The sequence below is a fragment of the Taudactylus pleione genome, unplaced genomic scaffold, assembly GCF_031769625.1.
Source record: "Taudactylus pleione unplaced genomic scaffold, aTauple2 ptg001547l, whole genome shotgun sequence".
NCBI classification, from domain to species: domain Eukaryota; kingdom Metazoa; phylum Chordata; class Amphibia; order Anura; family Myobatrachidae; genus Taudactylus; species Taudactylus pleione.
The window spans coordinates 188,144-211,098 of record NW_028285944.1 but is presented as its reverse complement, the minus strand read 5'-3'; the positions used below and the strand labels follow the sequence as shown (position 1 = coordinate 211,098).

The following is a 22,955-nucleotide window of genomic DNA, read 5'->3' as shown; positions in this document are numbered from 1 at the left end:
TAGATCTATAAAGTAAGAACAAGCAAGAACTAGAAAACAATGAATGTTTATTCACATAGATCCTTATAACATGCAGGGCCTGGGGGTGGGATGGAAGGAAGGGGGGGGCGGGGTTTACACAAAATTGTGAGCATTTCATTGGCTGCCGGAGAGCTCATCGCACTTCAAATGCAGTTCTAGAGCGAAATAATGTCCACGATTGGGGAGTTAAAAAAAAAATCCCAGTCTTCCCAGCGGAGCACATAAAACTGTACTACTTGATGTATTTCTCCATAAACTTCTTGTGGAACTCGGACCGCAGCGTGTCGTTCACAAACCTCTTGTCCTTCTTCATCTCATCGACCCCTTTGGCGCAGTTCTTAAACACCACGTCGTCATCCCACCTGAAAGCAGAGAGAGAGAAGTCGGCAGGTGCATCGGCAGCAGTGTAAGAGATCCAGTCATCCTGCGCGCACACATCTAATTACACTGAGCCGTATAGTCAGCGGACAAGTGGTAGTTTTGCGCCTTTCTGTAAAGAGGAACCTTACTGGTCACAATCTATCCTCTGCGGAGGCCACCTAAGTGTAGCCACGTGCTGACTAGAATATTGGAGATGAAAGAAATGAAAGGGTACGTCCCTTCACATCTGTAAGCCAAAATATTATCCATTTTAAATGTATTTGAAGTAAAACTACCATTTAACAGATAACATACTAAACGTCCGTCTGTGGTCAATGACATATAACAGAGCATCGGGGCAGGTTCTGCACCGCACCTGTGCCCAGTGTCCATTGGTAGAAATAAAGTAATTGCACATGCGATCTCCTTACTTCTTCCTGGTCGCCGGGACGGCTCTTACGCAAACCTTTGTGCCGGCGATTAAAATTGATACATCTGAGTGGAAGACTAATCCTTATTGCCGCAACATGCGGCAATAAAAAAAAACAAAAACAAAAAAAACCTTAATATTTGGGGGCTTGCCGCAGGTTATCATAAATACATAAATATGCCCCTAGATCTATAGATCTCTCTATATAACCACACACTATTTTAAAAATACACACGCACATATAAACATACCTTCGTTTCACTTTAAAACTTGCTAGAGGCTGTACAGGACCGGTCAGGTTCAGCAGGGGATTACCACTTAAAATATTCTCCATTCGAATTCTCTCCTCTTCAGCTTTCTGCTCAAGTTCCTTTTATCAAACACATATATATACTATATTAGAGCCTATCTTGTATCTGACAAACACGTGCACAGATTACAGCCCGTCTAGCGTGTGTGTCTGACTCTCTCTCTCTCTCTCTCTGCGTCTCTCTGTCTCGAGAGAGAGTATAATAAATATATTATATGAGAGATCCCATATCTTGTTCAACCAATCGCAAAAAAATGTTTTAATACTCGGGTTAGAGGTTTGGGGATCAAAGACACTAGGTGCTTTAAAGACAGACTGTGCAGTCACACCCTTATTAGCAAAAAACTCACGTAACCGGAGTTTACGTCCAAATTTATAATGATCTATGGGCCAATCAAAATGATTATGTCTCACCGTGGGCACAAATGACAATCCCAAAGACAAAAATTAATTTTCAGCCACAGTCAGCGGTCTACTTGAAAGATTATATATCGGTACTAGGTTCCTCCTGCGCCCCCTTCCTCGCTTTCTTGTGCACACCCCCTCGCCTCGTGGGGTACCTCGATCTAGATCGAGCAGAGGCGTGTCGGAATCTCTGTGGCCTCTCCCTAAAAAAGTAACCCCGCTTGGTGGTTTATATAAACTCGATTCGTTTTCGGAATTAGATTGTGAGGAAGAAGTATCAAAACGTGTTGGGGGTCTATCTTGCTTGTACAAATGATCTACGAGGATTAGAATCACTGCGTAACCACCTATAAACTTGGTGGTTCGCATAATGATTATTGACCGTAGCTAACTTTTTCCGTTTAAACGTTACAAGTTCTTGCTGATATGCAGTGATATCTGGCTATTTACCTCTGTTGCCATGGTGACATTTTTTCTTTGTATTTTGGAGCGCAAGCCCCGATTAGCTACCAGGGTTATCTAGCAAGGTATTCTGTCATGTCATTAGTGTGCTGCCTCTGTCCCTGTGCGTTCCATCGTGTGGAACGCACAGTGTTTGTTATAGCTGGGTTCATTATAGATTCACTTGCTCTCACTGACGCGCTGCTGACCATGTGACTATGCACTTCCGGTCTACATGCGTTCCACGGCTTGGAACGCATGCTATTTCCTGTTTGTCCATGAACACTGCAGTTTTTTTGATGTTGTCACATTCGTTTATACACATGCGATGTGCACCTGTTGAGGTGAGTGAGGGATTAAAGAAACCATGTCTCCTAGCCTGTATGGGCATACTGCAGTATTTTTTGCTATTTTTTAAGGCTACTTCTGGTTTTACGCTTACGAGGCACAGGTGTTGTACATTCCCAGGTGTCGGGACTATATAAGCAGGCTCAGGTATATGGGTGCTATTGTTTCTTGGTTGCTGTACTGTCTTGGGTGGTGAGTCTTGATAAATGTCCTTAGGGACCGAAACATCGACAGACTGCGTATTATGGATTAAACCAGTGGATTTATACTTTTTGTACAACAAGTGGTGAGTGCTTTTTTCCTTTTGATTATGTGTGTGTAATATATATATATATATATATATATATATATATATTATATTATATCAAATGGGGAGATGCAGTGACCGAATATTCCAGTGACACAGCACCCCCCAGTGGCTACACAGTGTAGAATATTTCATGGTTTTCACCAGCCGGATGATTAATTATTTTAAACCAGAGTTCTTTCAAGACATAGGAATACTCTTATTAAACAAAAAGTGTTCAGTACACACCACCCACCACCCCACCATCGTGGGACGGTTAGATGGGGTCCCCTCAGGGGAGACTGTGCTTTCCTCTGTAGTCAATAACACAGAACCTTTTCTCTACCTTCCATATGTTGCAGGAAAGGAAATTCTTAGAGAAAGACTATAATTGCACCGGCTTTATATGAACATGAATTTACTGCGAGGTTACAGGATGTGATGGATGAGTTTCACAAACGTCAGGAGCACCTCTCTCCCTGCACTCCGATATATTTATTGTAAGAATACAGCCAACTATTCCCACATATAAGGATATGTCCGAAGCGCAGTTATCAGAGCTGGGCAGGAACAAGGAAACAAAAAGACGCAGGACGTTACAGACAGTCATTGTCTATCCAAGCAGCGTTTGCCTTCATCTCGCCATTCATTCCTAACAAGTGTGAGCAGGAGATAAAATATATATTTGTCACTTGGTGCAGCAACGAAACCCAAACACCAAGATTAGTCAAAAGGGAAGGAAATGATCAGTTACACGGTCTCTGCAGTCGCCCAATACATAATGCAGCGAGAGCCCGAGGAGCTTTGTTAACTATGCGTCCTCTAACATCCATAAACGCCATGTTCCAGTCTGACACAAATGCACTACACGCTCTTACACACTCACACAAAGCTATTAACCAAACCACACCAATCCAGAGAGTGAGTGAGTGAGTGAGTGTATATATATATATATATATGTGTTCCCTTAGTCGCGCGTGCCCGAATAGGGGACGTGGTTATGAAAAGGGGGCGTGTCTATAAGAAGCATCCCCTTTTCGTCATACTTGGGGGCGTGCCCGGCGCTTACGGACATGCCGGGCAGCCCCCAAGCGCTGCAGAAAGGGAGAATAGATGCCGGGCGCATGCGCCCGGCGTCTATTCTCCGGCGGTGACCGGGTCACCGCATGTTTGTCCACCCGCGGGACACTGCGTCCCGCGGGTGAGAACGGCTCCTGCAGGCTGTGAGGGCAGGGCGCTTTTTGCCCTCCTCCTGGAGGGCAGGGTGCTTTTTGCCCTCCAGAAGGAGGGCAGGGCGCCGCGCCCCGCTAAAACAGCCTAGCGGGAACGCTATATATACATACACACACATACACACTCACGGGACAGAATACATAATACGACAGGTTTTTAGATCATTTAAATTGTACCTACATTTGTAATACAAGAGGTAGTTCATGAGGCATATCCTGCACAGGGAAGATTCATCCCCCTGAAACACGGCTATCTCTCCGAGCCCCCCCCCCCCCCTGCAGTGTTACTGACAATACAAATACAGTAATGTTACATATGTAGGTAGTATTTTCCATATAAAATGCACCGGTCACCTGCACATGGAGGACGCAGCCGTCTGTGCCGCAGTGATGTCACTAGTTCCTACTAAATACCATTTGCCAAAACCGTATACAGGAAACTCTATGCTAATGTCATACACTGGGAGGAAACCCAACAAGCTGCATTCAGGGACATAATATAATCCTGTATATTAGACTTATGGTAATAAACAGATGCACTATGTGGACAAAAGTATTCGGACGACTGACCATTACACCAATAGGGACTGTAATGATATTGTATTCAGAGTACATATACTTTAATATGGAGTTGGTCCCCCTTTTGCAGCTATAACAGCTTCCACTCTTCTTGGAAAGTTTTCCACAATATTTTGGGAGCGTTTCTGTGGGAATTTGCTCCCATTCTTTCAGTAGAGCCTTTATGAGGTGAGGCACCGATATTGGACGATAAGTCCTGGCTCACAATCTCCATTCCAGTTCATCCCAAAGGTGCTGAATGGGGTTGAGGTCAGGACTCTGTGAGGGCCATTCAAGTTCTTCCACACCGAACTGCTCAAACCAGGTCTTTATAGTCCTTGCTTTGTACACTGGGGCAGAGTCATGTTGGAAAAGAAAAGGGCCTTCCCCCCAAACTGTTGCCACTAAGTTGGAAGCATAGCATTGTCCAAAATGTCTTGGTATGCTGAAGCATTAAGATTGCCCTTCACTGGAGATAAGGAGCCTAGCCCAAACCCTGACAAACAGCCCCATACCATTATCCCTCCTCCACCAAACTTCACAGTTGGCACAAGGCAGTCAGGCAGGTAACGTTCTCCCGGCATCCGCCAAAACCAGACTCGCCCATCTGACTGCCAAACAGAGAAGCATGATTCATCACTCCACAGAACACATTGCCACTGCTCCACAGTCCAGTGCCAGTGTGCTTTACACCACTCCATCCGACGCTTGGCGTTGGACTTGGTGATGTGAGGCTGCATGTAGCTGCTCGGCCATGGAAACCCATTCCATTAAGCTCCCGCCGCACAGTTTTTGTGCTTACATTAATGCCAGTGGAAGTTTTGAACTCTTCAGCTATGGAATCAGCAGAACATTGGCGACATTTACGCACCATGCACCTTAGCAGTCGTTGACCCCGCTCTGTGATTTTACGTGGTCTTCCGCTTCCTGGCTGAGTTGATGTTGATCCTAAATGCTTACACTTGCTAATATCACTTACTGTACAGTTGACCGTGGAATATCCAAAGCAAGGATGAAATTTCACGAACCGTCTTATTGCAAAGGTGGCATCCTATCCCAGCACCACGCTCCCCCCCATCCCAGCACCACGCTCCCCCCCATCCCAGCACCACGCTCCCCCCCCTATCACAGCACCACGCTCCCTCCCCCTATCACAGCACCACGCTCCCCCCCCTATCACAGCACCACGCTCCCCCCCCATCACAGCACCACGCTCCCCCCCCATCACAGCACCACGCTCCCCCCCATCACAGCACCACGCTGCCCCCCCATCACAGCACCACGCTCCCCCCATCACAGCACCACGCTCCCCCCATCACAGCACCACGCTCCCCCCCATCACAGCACCACGCTCCCCCCCCCCCTATCACAGCACCACGCTCCCCCCCCCCCCTATCACAGCACCACGCTCCCCCCCCCATCACAGCACCACGCTCCCCCCCCCCTATCACAGCACCACACTCCCCCCCCCCCTATCACAGCACCACGCTCCCCCCCCCTATCACAGCACCACGCTCCCCCCCCTATCACAGCACCACGCTCCCCCCCCTATCACAGCACCACGCTCCCCCCCCTATCACAGCACCACGCTCCCCCCCCTATCACAGCACCACGCTCGAAGTCACTGAGCTCTTCAGAACAACCCAAATTGTATCACAAATGTTTGCAAGTTTGCAAATGGAGACTGCATGGCTAGGTGGGTAATTGATTTTATACACCTGTGGCAATGGGTCTGATTGAAACACCTCAATTCAATAATTAACAGGTGTGGCCAAATACTTTTGTCATATAGTGTACATGTTATTCTGATAAGGACTTATTATGGAATAAACTTTTTGTTCGGTGGGGCGAGGAGCATCTAGTTCTGTAGGAACACAGAAGGGGGATTCTATTCCTCACCTTCCGGGCCTGCTCCTCTGCCCGCTCTTTCTTGATTTTCTCCAGCTCTGCAGCAGGGCGGCAGTGTCATCATCGCTGTCATCATCTGAGTTGACCTCTTCATCTTCCTAAGGGGGAAAACCAAAGAAACCACATTATCTTCCCCTCCAGCACGATTCCCTGTCACATGACCATCCCTGGGGTGCCGTCATGTGACACGTGTGTCCTCTAACCTCTAGCCATAGAGGCCTGCGGACTAGCCAAGGGCCTCCCTACATAGAGGTCACACACCTCACTATCACATGACCCTCCCTGGAGTACTGTCATTTCACAAGTGTCCTCTAACCACTAGCCATAACGGCGTACTGACTAACCAAGAGCCTCATCTTCAGCAAGACGTTAAAATAGGATTAAATATACAGCATTATTATATGCTAAAAACATTCTCCTTTACTCATATCTATGTGACGTAGGTCTGGCTGTCGTATAGGACACCTGGGCACATGGAAGAGTTTGGATAGGTGATCAAAATTTGTTTAATACAACACCTCAGCGCATCAAAAGTAAAGCTGCCAACAGTGGAGACACTAGGGTACCTTAAATCCCTAAACAAAAATAAGTGACAATAGTAATAACATGTGTGACCACCATGTGGCACTAAACTAAGCCAATCAATACGAAAAATGAAAAATGAATAGGCTACTTTCCTATCCTGTTCTCTCTTGGGACGATGTACCAGGGAGTTCCCAATATGTAAAAAGAGAGATAAGCACAATAGTGTAATATTGAAAAGATCAGGTGAATTTATTAAAACACACAAACATATAAATCTAGATTTATATGTTTGTGTGTTTTAATAAATTCACATGGAAGAGTTTGTTGCAGCAACAATATCAGTCAGCTGCCATTGCTTTGTATAAGGTCATCCCCATAGCAGATAACTAAAGGGCCACTCAACATTTTCTTATAGGAAGTGGGAACACATAAAAGTTACATCTGTAATGATCTGATACAGTACGTTCAGTGATGAGGCCCAAAACTGTGCAATAAATATTGGATTATATTATTATTATAATTGTTATACACACAATCTTTGTGTTGTTTCTTTAACAAGCAAAAATGTTGCACTTTGTCCTGTAAACTCAGCTGTGTCTTGCGTGGGAGAATTGTGACTTGAATTATGAGACATGCGGACTGAAGAAAAGACTGCAGTGTTCTCCTCAGGCTGTTTTCTGCGGGCGCATCGCCCGGCACTTCCCCCCGCCCCAAATGCTCCGCATTCCCGGTCACCCTCAATGTGTCCTTGTTGACAGGAATGCTGGATGCGACGCCAAGCTGCGCTGACGTCACGTTCTTCACATTGGAGGCTCCGTGTCCGCCGGCAATAAGGACATGTTACCGAAGGTTCCAGGTTCCAGGTGACGGGACAGCGCATTGGGGCGGGGGACGCGGCATTGGGGCAGGTGCCGGACAGGGGACACGGCATTGGGGCAGGGGAGAGTGCCGAGCAGGGGATGTGGCATTGGGGCGGCGGGTAGTTGTCCATCACAGTGCAGGGGCGGTGTCAGGCTGGAGGGCACATATCCCTCCTCCTGTATAAAAGTTCAGTCGGGAACAGTCAACCTGAACGGATTAAAGAGAGCCTGCAAGTGGGGCCAGTATCTGTAGAGCTGTATAAAAAATATATTCTGTGTAGCCTGCAGTATCCGGGCCTCTAAAAAGAAGGAGGGTATTCAATTAGCCACAAGGTTTACCCCGCAGCTAATTGCCACGCCGGAGCAATTCAATTAGCAGGGATTACCCTGCGCGCAAGCCCTCGCAATCAAACTAAACCTCGCAGCTCATGGAGGTGGGAAGCAAATTCCACAGAGAAAAAAAAAAAACTCAATCCAAGTTCGCGCGCAGGGAAAACCGCATTGATTCCGTAGTTTACGCCAATTTTTCGGCAACGGGAAAAAGGTTTAATTGAATAGCTTTACCCCGTGCCGCAGGGGTTTTTGGGATGGGAGTGTCTAAACTCCAATCTAATTTGCAGTGAAAAAATAAAGCTGTCCAGCATTTGTGGGCTACATGCAAAAGCAGCCAGTATTTACCCCACAGACAAAATAAACGTATTTGTCCAGGTGCAAAGTTACTTTTTTGGTTTTACTTTGCTCCCAACTCAGAATCAGCCTCATCAGGTGCAAACCTCCATCAAACCGACCAGACATTTTCTTCCTGTATGTAAAGGCTACTAAGCTACGGTTATAGAGTTGCACCATTGAGTAAAGTTAGTAAATGAAAAGAAAGAAACATAAATAACATACATCGGTGAGTGGATCATCGGCATCAAGATTTGCTGCTGGAATCTGGTCTAGTCGAGGCTTCTTGGACACGGATGATGTGTGTTCTAATAGGGAAACAAATATGATCAGGACAAAATGAGAGGCGCTGTATACTGATTTATAAAGCACTTGCTTCCCCTGCCAGACTAAGGGCCTGATTCAGACCTGTTCGCCATCTGCGTACGCTCACTAGATGCGTATGCAAATTTGTCAAAGTGACGCCACGGGAAGCGATCGCTCGCCAAGGCATAAGCACGCCCACCATTGTCTTGGCCACTTTGTGCATGCGTACGCTCAATCGCAAAGGCAGAGCCGCCCACCAGCAACACGTCATCTCCAGGAAGTGTATTAAAACATTGGTACATCGAGCACCATCGGATGTGAACACAGTCCTTAAGGTAGCTTTACCCTACCGCAAGCATTGCGAGGAAATCCGTGTTAAAAAAAGGTAATTGATGCGTACTATGATGCTGCCTGTTAATTATGCACGCCTCTTAAACGGCGTTGAAGCACCCAGGCACGCCTGCATTGTATCATCAGAGGTAGTAAGATATGTCCCTTGGATCCCAAGTGTCAGCAGAAAGAAAGCACGGTCTCTGCAAATACTTTATTGTAGCAACCGTCAGTTACTAGTGACACGGGAATCAAGTTCCTACCTCTTGGAGGTCTGTCTCTGGTTTTCTCTCTGACAGTGACACGTTCTCTCTCTTCCAGCTCCCTCCTGAAGTCCCGGCTTCTCACCTCCTCTGGGGCATCCTGGGTGGTTTGCCTGCAATCACATAACATCACCAGCCGCACAGATGAAACAGGCCATGACTGGGATTGGTCTGAGACATTGTTTCCCCCACCCTCCATATATAAGGAAATTGCAATTCCTCATTTCTTAAAGGATCACTAACCCACTGCAGCTCTAACTAAACGTTATGAGGTCTTGATTTGAAGCGAACCCAAAACATCCATGAACAGAGTCCACTTTCACCCTCAAGCCTCATGTCCCTCGGCCATGAGCCTACAATGTGGATTTCGCACGTACCCTAATGTCCCCCGCAATACCCAGGACATGGACAGCAGTCGCACTGGACGAAAAGGTAAATTCTGGGTCCCCAGGTCATAAATCCAGGGAGAGTCATGTAAAGCTGCCAATTTTAGATCAAGAATACACTTAATCCAGATGAGCCACATCTATAACCAGGAAAAGGCAAATGTGTCCTTGGCCAGGATTACACGGTCGGCCAGTCAGCTGTGATACAAGTCTCCTGAGAGCCTCCACTGCAATCAGTTCCCGTCCTTTGTAATGACTGCAGGGGTGCAGATGGAATGTGAAATAATGGCACCACCACATGTTCTGGGTGACCTGGTAACTCTACGCCTGGGTGCAACAGATCATTGCAGACCCTGGGCGATACCCTCCTGTAGCCCACACGTATGAGAGAGAGAGGCAGAACTTCACACGTTACCTGTATTTGATCTTTGTATGTGATGGGAGATCCCTGCTGGAGTACTGCTTGGACAGCTGGCTGAGGTCCCCTTCTCCTTTCCCTCGGCCGCCTCTGGCGGGCTCGAACGTGGGCCTGGCCGCGGTGGTCATCCTCTAAGCAGCAGCGACGACAGCTGCTGGGCGTACAGACGTCACACACTGTACAGACAGGTAGACTGAGTTTACGGATCACCATAAAATAAAACATGCAGTAAAAGTAATATTAATACAGCAGACATGGCTAACCTCTAGACCCTCAGCTATTGGTGAACTACAAGTCCCTGCACAACATACCAGGGAGGTGGCCCCACAGAGACACCTAGATCCCCTACCTGGGATATAGAAAGTGATGCATCAGACATAACGCGCAGCAGCGCCACCCAGAGGAGACCCTGACACACAGCGACCCCTGACACACTGGCCCTCAGCAGTAATGGCCCCTATGGGTACATACCCCGAGGGCTCCTGCCCCTCCAACCCGGGAAACCGCGTCCTCAGAACCGGAGTCACACCGCCTGCGTCTTACACAGCCAGACGGCTTTTTCTACGGGGCACTTCCGGCGATGGGCAAAACGCGTCACGAGCAGGGAGATATCACGTCGCCATCTTTGATATGGGCAGTTGCCAGTGGTTTTCCCACTACTAGATGTACATAAAAGATACTCACGCCCCCAGAGTGATGAAAGCAGGGGCGTGTATTTTTTTTTTTTATATAACCATCATGATATGTTAAAGAGTGAAAATGGTAGGTATGACTAAATTTACTATGAGAAATATATACATGCATGGTATAATACAGTAGTGTCATGTTTTATTTTAGCCTCTAAATTGACATTACAACAAATTGACCTGCTCCCCTAATATTACAATCCTACAAACTGCAGGAGCCGTGTCTGGGATCAGTTGAGAAAGGTGTTCACAACCAAACCACCCCACCTGCTTTAGCATTTAATAATATTGCAGTTTTAAAACTATCGGACAAAGGGCTTCATTCAGGTCGGTTCGCAAGGCTGCATTCGTACGCAGCCGACCGATGTTTGCATTCTATGCATGCATATGCATCGCAGTGTGTGTGCGCATACCGATCACCACGATAGGGAAACGAACGCAGTAAGCACCCAGTTCCATTACACATTGATTGACAGGAAGTGACCATTTGGGCATACCTCCTAACTGTCCCGCATTCAGCGGGACAGTCCCGTTTTTCTGGGGCTGTCCCACCCGCTGGCCGCAGTGTCCCGCGGTGGGGGGAAGTTGGGGAGAGCACATACCGCCGCAGAGCCACGGGTGTGCAGAAGGAGAACAGATGCCGAGGCTGGGGGTTGCTCAGCATCTCGGAGAGTGCTGGGCACACCCCCTATATAGACACAAACGGGGTTACCACGAGGCTCCGCCCCATTTCTGAGGGGCCACTCCCCTTCCAGTGAAGCCCCACCCCCTTTTCCAGTGCGCGCAACGGAGGCACGCGAAGTGTCCCTCTTCGAAGAGTACAAAAGTTGGGAGGTATGGTTTGGGGGTGGCCGGGCAAATGCAGGCGTGCCTGTGCGTTTGAAGAACGCCATTACAGGGGCGTGCATAATTAAACCCCTGTAATTGTATATTCCAGGGATGGGGAACCTCAGGCCCGGTGGCTGTATAAGGCCCCCCGGAATCATTTCGTCTGGCCCTTGGAGCTCTTTTCTGCTAACCTCATCTGGAGGGTTAGGCTACGGGGAGGGGGGTTAGGGTTAGCACCCCCCGGTGAGGGTTAGGTTCAGGGTTCCGGGAAGGGTGGGTTAGGGACCACCGTGAGGAGGTTAGGGTTAGGCACCACAAAGGGAGGGTTAGGGGGGGAGAGGGGGAGGGTTAGGGTACTTACCGCCCTGTCGGGATCCTGAACGATCAGCATACCAATCCTTAATTCAGAAGGGTGTTTGTTTGGCACCTACATAAGGAGCCGAGACCGGGACTCTGCGCCATTTCTCTTCCAGTGCTTTTAGGCATGGAACAAGGAGCATGCATGAAGAAACAGATGCATGGACGGATCTCACAGGTAGAATAAACAAGCTCCACACAGGCAGGGTCATGGTGGGAATCGAACCTATGACCTCAGTGCTGTGAGGCAGTAATGCTAACCATTACACCGTCTGTGCTGCCCGTATGTTTATATGTCAATGCACACGGAAATGACACAGGTAGATAAAGGGACTCATCCAGGGACACTGGGGATAAAACAAGGCTCTCCATCAAGTTTGTCAGTGTCATTATTTTATTATTATATCATATGTCAATGTTTGGACAAGCCTAGCCTCATTATGACACCCCCCATGATGTAGCCAATGGGTAGCACGTTACCCGAAGTCAGGAGCCAGTGGGTGACTTACTGCTTTGGTGACTCACGTTACAGGATGACCGAATATTAGTGAATTGCGCTTCGGGCCTCAGGTAATGGAAAAGAGAGATGCTGGGATGAAACCCCCATATTTATGGTGTTTGTTATTTTGCTGTCAGTGTCTTCAATCTCCAGACAGGTTTGAAAAATGTCTGAACATTGCCATAAATATTTGCTCCAACCAGAATGCAGACTGATGCAATACAAACTTTAGGCAATAGATGGCAGTATTATCCCATCTAAATATAACACTAAAAGGATTATTAAGATGCTTTTTTTTTTTTTTTTTTTTTTTTAATGTGGGCTTTTCTGCAATGTTGCAGAAATTGTCACTTTGCATCTTGCATCAAAAATCACAGAAAATCTGTGATTTAGCAAAACCGCAGCCCCTAAACACTCCTACAGCTACTGTCTGCATCATACGCACTATACATATACAGTTTATACAACAGGACAAAGTATAATATACCTAAGGATGTAGTCCTAACAAACATACGCTATTGTCTCTCTTGTTCTAAATTCAACATTGCATTAAGTTGATAAACATTCCCTGTTGTCTGCATGTGGTTTAAATTCAATAGTACTTTGAAATAGCAAATATCTCCCCTGCTTTACTTTAAGAGGCAAATTCGTAAGGTTTTTGTTCCATTTATATTACACTTATATTTGATCTTGCTTTACTAGATTGGTATTGTAATGCGCATGCGCCAACCAGTCAGTGCGGTCGGAAATCGTATGCTCACAAAATAGCGAATGCCTGGTAATTTGAGTGACAGGATGAGGCGTTTGTGGGTGGTAACAGGGGAAGGTGCTTGAAAACGGGGAGTGGAGATCCGAACGCAGGCGTGCGAAAAGGTGAAAACAGGCGTTTAATGGGAGTGCATAATTAACAAAGCAGCGTCATTGACCACGTCACTTGGTTGTCTTTTAGCCTGAACTGCTCGCATGATTGCGGTAGGAAAATGCTACCACAAGAATAGCGAGCAGTTCATACGCCTTTCGATGTACTCGATTAATCAAAAAAATAGTGGAGATGACGTATGATGCGAGCGGCCAGGGGGCGTCTTTACAAAATAGCGAGCGCATGTTTCGTTCGCTCGTTCAGACATAAAGGCGTCAACAGACCGCAAAGAGCGAGCGCTTAATTTAAATATCCGGCCCCTTTTTCAGAACGACCGTCCGCAAATAGCGTCCGGCTTTGAATCAGGCCCAGAGAGTGTTTAACCAGAGTTTGGATCAAAATTTAAGATGCTATGTTTTGGCCAGCTCGAAGACCATTTAGCAGCCGCACAGGGGCGCCACCCCATAATGGGCGCAGTCAGGACCCTTGTAGAGGGCCCATGCAGCACTTGGCTCTTCCAGGTACCTTAGACACAGCCCGGGCCGGGCGTGACCCTACAGACGGCAAAGTGGCGGTGTGACATCGTAAATTACGTAGCTGCATGTTGTCCGTGCACAGTGAGTCACTAACACTGAGTCAGGCTGAGGGTCTGAGAATGAGGATGGTGTGATGAGGGATGAGGGGCTGGTGGCTATGCTGAGGACTGTGCTTAGGGGTTGAAGACTGTAATGAGGGGCTGAGGACAGTGCCAAGGGCCTGAATACAGTAATGAGGACTGAGCTGACAGGCTGAATACAGTGATGAGTGCTGAGGTGATTAGGGGCGTGGCCTCCCCTCGAGGGCGTGTTGCGTGTCATGGGGGCCTGGCATTGCAGAACGCCCCCGTCTTTCCGTATCCCAGGCCGAGCAGAGCGCCAGGAGGTGGAGCTGCTCGATCGGGGGTTTGACGCCGGACTGGCCATTGACCCTTCTGGCATTTACCAGAAGTGCCAGATGGGCAGTCCGGTCCTAATAAGGGCTGAGGTGATGAGGGGTTGAGGGCTGTGCTGAGGGGCTGAAGACAGTGATGAGGTGCTGGGGACTGCAGACAGTACCATTTTAGCTCCACCAACTCCATACGGATTCCCAGTGGTATTATCTCCACATCCTGCTCACTTCACAAGGAACGGGCCGGGATGCGGGATATCCTAGCACTCTACCAGGTGTGTAGGGGACTGCCCGAATTTTTGGAAGCCTCCCGCACCTTCCGGGAGAGTAGGCACGTATGACCCATTGTCAGCGTCCGTAACTTCTGAAATACTGATTGGTGCGTCCAACCATTGGTCACACCGTCGAAACTTGCACCAGCCCTATGACAGGTAATGAGGCAATCAGGGTGGAGAGAGGTAGTAGGAACGCATTGACAATCATCCAAACATAGAATATAAAGAAAGATGAGCCAGACAGAAGAAGCACAGTCATGTCAGGGAAACAAATACTACACAAAAATAAGAAGACTGACAGACGGCCACCAGACAGCGGCTCGCTCCCATACAGTTTTTGGAGGGATTAGAGGCAATAGGCCCAATTGCTGGCAGGCTGTATTTTGCCAGTCCCTAATCTACGGAATCATTTTAACACTAAGAAAAACAAAGCATTTGCACGTTGCACAATCTCTGCCTACACACTTCCCAATGTCCTGAATTGGGTGGACTGCCCTGATTAGCAAACCTTAATATGGTGGGGCTTACACAGAAGTGGGCGGGGTTTCAAATGTGATCGTGAAGTTTATTTCTTTCCGATTGAGGGCCCGATTCTCAGTCGCACACAGGGCCTGATTCAGAGCCGGACGCTATTTGCGGACGGTCGTTCTGAAAAAGGGGCCGGATATTTAAATAGAGCGCTCGCCCTTTGCGGTCTGTTGACGCCTCTATGTCTGAACGAGCGATCGAAACATGCGCTCGCTATTTTGTAAAGACGCCCCCTGGCCGCTCGCATCATACGTCATCTCCGCTATTTATTAGATTAATCGAGTACATCGAAAGGCATCTGAACTGCTTGCTATTCTTGTGGTAGCATTTTCCTACCGCAATCATGCGAGCAGTTCAGGCTAAAAGACAACCAAGTGACGTGGTCGATGACGCTGCTTTGTTAATTATGCACACCCTTAAAACGCCCGTTTTGACCGTTTGGCATGCCTGCGTTCGGATCTCCACTCCCCGTTTTCAAGCACCTTCCCCTGTTACCACCCACAAACGCCTCATCCTGTCACTCAAATTAGCAGGCACTCGTTATTATGCGAGCACACGATTTCCAACCGCACTGACTGGTTGGCGCATGCGCATTACAACCCATACGCATGCGCAGATGTGCGAACATCGCTTGGAGCGAACGAGTGGCCGCTTACGAGCGGCTCTGAATCAGGCCCACAGTTGCATATTGCGGAGCAGGCATACACACACGAAGGAAGATTGCTAGTCCGTATGGATTAATTCGTCCATCGACGGACCACACTTTCCGTGAAATGGGGCAGTTCTGGGTGGTGACATTGTGATCACACTGAACTGTTCCATCTTTGGGCATGTAGATGAATTCCTTATTTAATCACAGCATGCAGATGGGGATGACGTGCCTGTTTCAAACGGTCCTTTTGGACCCAGCATGGGGCGGGTGCAAGTGCACATGCCTCCAGTCAGAATCATGCCCTTTACATGGGGTAATGGGAGCCATGTATATACATTGGCCTGGATTCTTGAAAATCACCGGCCCTGGCCCAGAACGGCAAAATTGCAGCAGAATGGCCTTCGTATTATCATCCTGTTGATTTTTTGTTATTGCGGTAGTTAACAGTCCATTGCGCTTACATTGCCTCCTTAGCATGCCTCGGAACCAACTCCTCTGATTGCCTCCTTAGCATGCCTCGGAACCAACTCCTCTGATTGACTCCTTAGCATGCCTCGGAACCAACTCCTCTGATTGACTCCTTAGCATGCCTCGGAACCAACTCCTCTGATTGCCTCCTTAGCATGCCTCGGAACCAACTCCTCTGATTGACTCCTTAGCATGCCTCGGAACCAACTCCTCTGATTGACTCCTTAGCATGCCTCGGAACCAACTCATCTGATTGACTCCTTAGCATGCCTCGGAACCAACTCTTCTGATTGCCTCCTTAGCATGTCTCGGAACCAACTCCTCTGATTGCCTCCTTAGTATGCCTCGGAACCAACTCCTCTGATTGCCTCCTTAGTATGCCTCGGAACCAACTCCTCTGAAAATATTACATTGTGACAAAAATATGAGTCTGGGTAATGAGCTTGTACAGTTGGCGTGATGCCCAGACAAAGATTTTACTCCTTTCCTGGGAAGCCCGCATGTAAATCAAGCAGCGGTTTATCTTGCTTGCAAGGTTGTGACATTACCAAGAGGCGTTCATATGGTACAATGCAGAGATTTTGTTAACCTTGTTCTAAGATTGATTAATTAATTCACTGGCAATTCTCAGACTTTGTTTAAAGAAATATATCAGTAATTGAAAAAAAGAAAGAAAAAGCACAGTTCCTTCTCATTCATGTTCTTAGAGGGCTTACTCTGGAAAATGCATAATAATTAATCACATCAAGTATTTATAGGTCAGTAATCACTGAGGGCCTGATTCAGCAAGGAACACAGTTGCTTATACGCACGCAATCGGTCGATTGTTGCATACTGCGCATGCGTATGGATCACAATGCCCGTGCGCGAACTAGCCACTGCGATTGGGACTGCGACCACAGAGGATACGCAGACCCATGGCAGAGTGATTGACAGGAAGTGCGTTTTAACTTCGTTGCAGAGGCATGCATAAATTATTCACTGCGAAACCAGATGCCGCCTGAGGACTCATAGCGTGCGCTGAAGTTAGCAATTCCTGAGTGAGGTCTGGGCTTCATTAACTATGCGTATGGGTCCGATGTTACTCGATGTTACTGATTGTTTCTCTATGTTGGTCAAGCATACGGATGTGAGTAAGGGGAAGTGGGCATCCTTATGTCAGGCTGCGATCGCAATGTGAATGCAATCATTTACATGTCACCGCTGATATTAGCAACTGCGTTACGTGCGTATAAGCAGAATAGCGATCTGTAGTGAATCAGGTCCTGTATCTTAAAGGGCTGTGCAGCTCAGATTTAAAAATGATAATTATTGGTAGTATAAGGAAAATCTTATATATATATGATTTGCTTAGTCCCTTTGTCTGGAACACTTTTTGAATTTGAATATCTCAAAGACTAAGATATTAATGTGATTCTTTTGTGACAGATTTCATCTCACATGGCTGACGTACGGCAGGATATCATACTGATCCTGGACAAGCCCGCTGAGAACCACGGTGGGCCCGGGTAATAGGAGGCGTGGCCTAATTGCGGAAGGCGTGGCCACGCCCCCTTCCCGAAAAAAAATAAAAATATTTGCGCTGGGGAGGGGGGCGCTCTGGTCCCCCTCAGCCCTGCTCAAAGCCAGGGGGGGCGCGATCAGTGTGATCGCTCCCCCCCACAGGCATAGGAGACTGCTGTGGTTGCTGCTCAACAGCCATGAGCAGTCTCCACTGCAGCTCAGCACACGCTGTGTGCTGGGCTGCTGTGAGGGAGGGGGAGCGGCGCCAGGCCCCTCAGGAAGCCCGGGCCCCGGTAATCTGTACCCGCTCACCCCCCCCCCCTATTCGGCTCCCCTGATCCCGGAGCCCTAGCCATGTGCGGACACTGTTTATTTTCTGCCCAGTTTGGCTCTTGATTGGCCGCCTGGCTGCGTGACGTAGCTATTACATAATGAGGGAGGGTGTGCGGGCAGCACAACACGTGAGGCTGCTGCCGTAGGGGGCGCTATTCTCTCACCTACTTTCTCCAACACATCGATTCCAGGCTCGCAACTCCCAGCCAATCAGCACCGGGTTTGCACCTCGAAAGCAATGCCTCTTTTCTCTGCTTTCCATGACAGCTGCCGGCAGCAGCTGATTTGCGGGAGGCTGGGAGACGGTGAGGTGGAGCATTATCTTTTATCTATAGGGGCCCAGCATGCCATACCCCCTGGAAACGGTCCATTTTGCTTCAGAGTCCATGGCAAAATATATCATCGCACGTACAAATTGGCGAAATGTTACAATAAAAAAATCCCCCAAAACCATAAAAGGGCGTGGCTTAGTCGGTTATGTTTCACACACATCTTTAAATTGTTCAGTGTGTATGCACTATGGGCCTGATTCAGACCCGCTTGCGAGCGCATCGATGGCCGGACAGTGCGCACGAGCCCCGTAGCGAGTGAATTTTCACTCACTGGACTCCCTACAAGATGGTGCGGCTGTCGATTGTGATTGACAGCTCACCCCGTTTTGTAGGCGTCCAAGGGGGGTGGCTGGACAAACGGAGGCGTTCCTGTAGGAACGCCTGCCGTTTGTGGGCGGCCCTATTGACATCACAAGTGATGTCAGTAGAGAACTTCCTGCTCTATTAGAGCAGGAAGCTCACTGGGGCTTGCGGTGGACGAGACCCTACCACAAGAGTCTCGTCGCAAGCCCGATTTTCGCGATAATCGCGACCATCGCCAGGCCGCCCGCTAAAGCTGTGGGTGGTCACCCACAGCTTAGCGAGCGGCCTGGAGGCTGGGAAAAAAAGAAACGGCCCGCCCTGATTCAGAGCGAGCGCTCGCATATAGCGAGCGCCTCTGAATCATTGCCTATATCGCTAGCGATGCGCTCTCCCGAGGCTTGCTAGCGACGTCCTCTGTTATCTGTACATGCAGCTCAATTTGCGAATATGTCGCTAATGACTAGGAGCAAATTGTGCTGTGTGTACGCTACGAACGACGAATGATATGTATCATTCAGTGTGTACGCACAATAACGTTGGTCCGGGAGTTCCAGGGAAATCAAGAGCGACATCAAATTGTTTGCATGTCGTCTAATGTGTACCCGGCTTTAGAGTGGCATCTTGTGAAGCTCCTCTCCTGGGTAGCACAACGCTTCCTGAAATTTAATAATTATAGAACTGAACTCATCTTTCCCCCAGCCAAGGCCTCTTTGGACTATGTCTTGCTTTCTTCCATTCCCCAAGTCCGTTGAAGTGTCTATGCCCTCCACCTCTTCCACATACAGTCGCCTTTCCAATCCTGCTGTCCATTTACAATATTTCCAGATTCGTGCCCTTCCTTACCTTAGATGCTAGTAATACTCTTATTCCTGCCCTCATCATTTCCCACTTCCATTGCTGTAATCTGCTCCTCTCTCTCCTTCCTAATTCCTGTTTCCAGTCTAACCTCAACTCAGCTGCCCACCTCATTTTTCTCGCTCTCGTCGGTCTACCTCTGCTGCTCCTCACTGGCAGTCACTCCACTCGCTCCCTGTGCCACTCGGAAAAAGCACTACTCTGACACATAGACCCACTGAATTCATAAAAAGCCCAGCATGATTTTTGTTTAAACTGATTTATAAATTGAGTATATAATAGGATTGCTGTGGTGGAAACATTCATCCACAGTGCTCAGTAATTTGATATTCAATGAATAAAAATCAGTGGATTTTTTTTAATTATTATTATTGTTTAAGCATTTCAGGTTCTAGACCACCAGTCTATGTAGTGTATCTAGCATGGAGCGTTCTAACAAGGGCGTGATTACGTAATTGGGAACACGCGCAGAACAGAACACAGATACTGTACATATAGGTATGAGAAAGCCGTATCATTTGCAGCTAGCCAGCGGCTGTTCTAATGATGGGGACGACAGCCACTAGCGCTATTACTCCACTTGTGATTGTTTGGCATATGCACTGCTCGCACTGATTGGCACTTACCCTAACCCTCACGTATTTTTAAAAACATCTTATACGAGACGAAGAGCTAAATTCACGTCCATAACTAGGAGTTTGCTGTTGCAGGGGCCTGGGGATGGTAGAGTTGCTGAAAAAGCACCCTGCAGCTTCTAACTCTGCTGTGGGCACGCACCCTGCAGCCTGTACAGATGCCCAGAGCATCCTAATGACTGCATACTGTACTTACTGATGATGGTGGTCCCACCCTTCGGCATGAAATCATAAAGTCGTGTTCAGGGAACGGGGCCCACACAGGGCACAAAATTGCCATGCTCCATCACTCACTGATTTCAGAGGTTTTGGACATTTTATTGATGCCCTAATAGAGAAAGTGCGTTTGAAATAGGGGTGTGCACCGGCCACTTTTCGTGTTTTGGTTTTGGATCTGGATCTTTCTTCGTGTTTTGGATCTGAATTGGTTTTGTCAAAACCACCCTTCCGTGTTTTGGGTTCTGGGTTTTTCTGTTTTGGATCTGTATTTTTTTGAAAAAAAGCATAAAAACAGCTAAAATCACAGAATTTGTGGGTTTTTCTGCTCCTATGCTATTATTAACCTCAATAACCTTAATTTCCACTCATTTCCAGTCTATTCTGAACACCTCACACCTCACAATAGTGTTTTTATGTCCAAAAGGTTGCACCGAGGTAGCTGGATGACTATGCTAAGCGACACGAGTGGGCGGCACAAACACGTGGCCCATCTAGGAGTGACACTGCAGTGGCAGACAGGATGGCAGTTTGAAAAACTAGGCCCCAAACTATACATAATGCAAAGAAAAAAAAGAGGTGCAAGATGGAATTGTCCTTGGGCCCTCCCACCCACCCTTATGTTGTATAAACAGGACATGCACACTTTAACAAACCAAACATTTCAGCGCCAGGGTCTGCCACATGACTGTGGCTGAAATGATTGGTTCGTTTGGGCCCCCACAAAACAAGCTGGCAATTAATCTGTCCCTGCACAAACTGGCTCTACGGAGGCAAGATGTCGTCCTCATCCTCCTCATCCACCGATTCCTCACCCTCTTCAGTGTTGTGTACATCCTCCTACGCCTTTCGCTGACAAGGTTCCCGGCTGCACTAAACACTCTTTCGTGGTACACACTGGAGGGGGGGCAACTCAGGTAAAATAGAGCCAGTTTGTACAGGGACCTCCAATTTGCTTCTTTTTCCTGCCAGTACAGGTACGGACTGTCTGACATGCCTACTTGGATGCTGTGACCGATGTAATCCTTTAACAGACAGACGCACGCTTGTCGCTGCTGCTTTGAGGATGCAAGTGCGGCTACAGCCCACACAATTCACAAAGACAGAAAAAAGAAGAAGAATATTTTTATTGTTTGTGTAGCACACTTTGAGGGTGTCACCACCCTTTAACAGACAGATGCACGCTTGTCGCTGCTGCTTTGAGGATGCAAGTGCAGCTACAGCCCACACAATTCACAAACACAGAAAATATTTTTTTTTTGGGTTTGGAGTGTACTTTGGGGGTTACAGCACCCTTTAACGGTCAAGCCAGCCGGCCCTTTACTTATGACACAGGCGCACGCTTGGCACTACTTTGTTGATGCACGTGCGGCTACTGCGCACACAATTCACAAACACACAAAAAATATTATTTTTTTAGCACTTGGGGGGAGCACCCCTGATGGACAGAGCACCCCCTGGACAACACTACAGCACCCCTTTAGGACTGGGACACTGCACAGGACTTTGGAGTGGACACAGCCCCTATGGAGAACTGACTGCACAACACAGTCCAGCCAGCCCCTATGGACTTTGAAGTAGTGGACACAGCCCCTATTAACAACAGCAGCACAGCACAACACAGCCAGCCCCTATGGACTTTGAAGTAGTGGACAACAGCAGCACAGCACAGCACAACACTACTCTGCACTACACTACACTACACTACACAGCCTAGCCAGCCCTAACTCCCACCCTCCCTCTTCACTGTCGACGCGGGTACCTTATATAGGATCCAAAACCCGCGAGACTCGGAAGGCGGGATGATGACGTTTTGCCTCGATTTCAGATCCGAGTCAGGCGGGAAAAGTCGAGCCTGACTCGGATCGGCCTCGGATCGGGGGGGCTCGGGGGGATTCGGATTTCAGAAATCCGAACCCGCTACCTTTGAAAACAAACAAATGGTTAAAATATCTGTAATTGTATGAGACACACATGCTTGGCGGACACTGGGCGCTGCACCCACTGGGTACAGTTCTGCATTTGGGCAGAAATACAGTATAATTGCCGACTCTCCCACAATGGCCAGATGGCACCCGAAAATCGAGTGGTGCTCCCGGTCGCCCGCAAGAGAGGGTAAGTCTCTGGGGTCCGGCCGCCACAGTAAAAAAATACCTCCTCCCGGCAGCCGCCCACTTAACAAGTGAAAGTGGGTGGTCTGGGTAGGAGGTTGGGGGCGATGACGTGAGTTGTGCTGAATCGCATAATTGTAGCCCCGCCCACTGCTTTACAATGCCGGGAATCTCAGCATGGTATAGGGGCAGGTCCGCGATGAGGCAATTGCTCCGCCACGCCCCAGCACCATCCACCATTGCTGCCGCCACGCCCCCTGCAGCGCCAACGTGACAGAAAGTCGGCATGTATGAATGCAGTAGTTTTGCATTATTTTTTTTTACAATAAATTACACCCATACTGGGGCCCACTTGGCACCAGAACCTGTGTCTGGCTGTAATTCATGCGTAACACCATTACTTATGCGTAGTTGTTAAAGAAATCCCCACATTTTTAGCCAAACATAGGGATTTTGCTTTTTTTTTTCACCTAGTCTGGGATGGAGAAAACTTTTCTCCAGTTTTTTTTTCGCCAGTTGCGTTTTCGCCTGTTTT

General features: G+C 48.1%; 1 protein-coding gene across 1 annotated transcript; it reads right to left on the bottom strand.

Moving 5' to 3' along the window:
* Window positions 1–30: 30 nt before the first annotated feature.
* Window positions 31–10,674, bottom strand: CWC15 (CWC15 spliceosome associated protein). The gene is given in 8 exon segments (XM_088463990.1): window positions 31–383; window positions 1,063–1,181; window positions 6,291–6,343; window positions 6,346–6,397; window positions 8,576–8,658; window positions 9,250–9,362; window positions 10,051–10,229; window positions 10,525–10,674. Coding segments are annotated over 7 exon segments (681 nt in total). The 5' UTR covers window positions 10,182–10,229; window positions 10,525–10,674; the 3' UTR covers window positions 31–253.
* Between the last annotated feature and the right edge of the window lie 12,281 nt (window positions 10,675–22,955).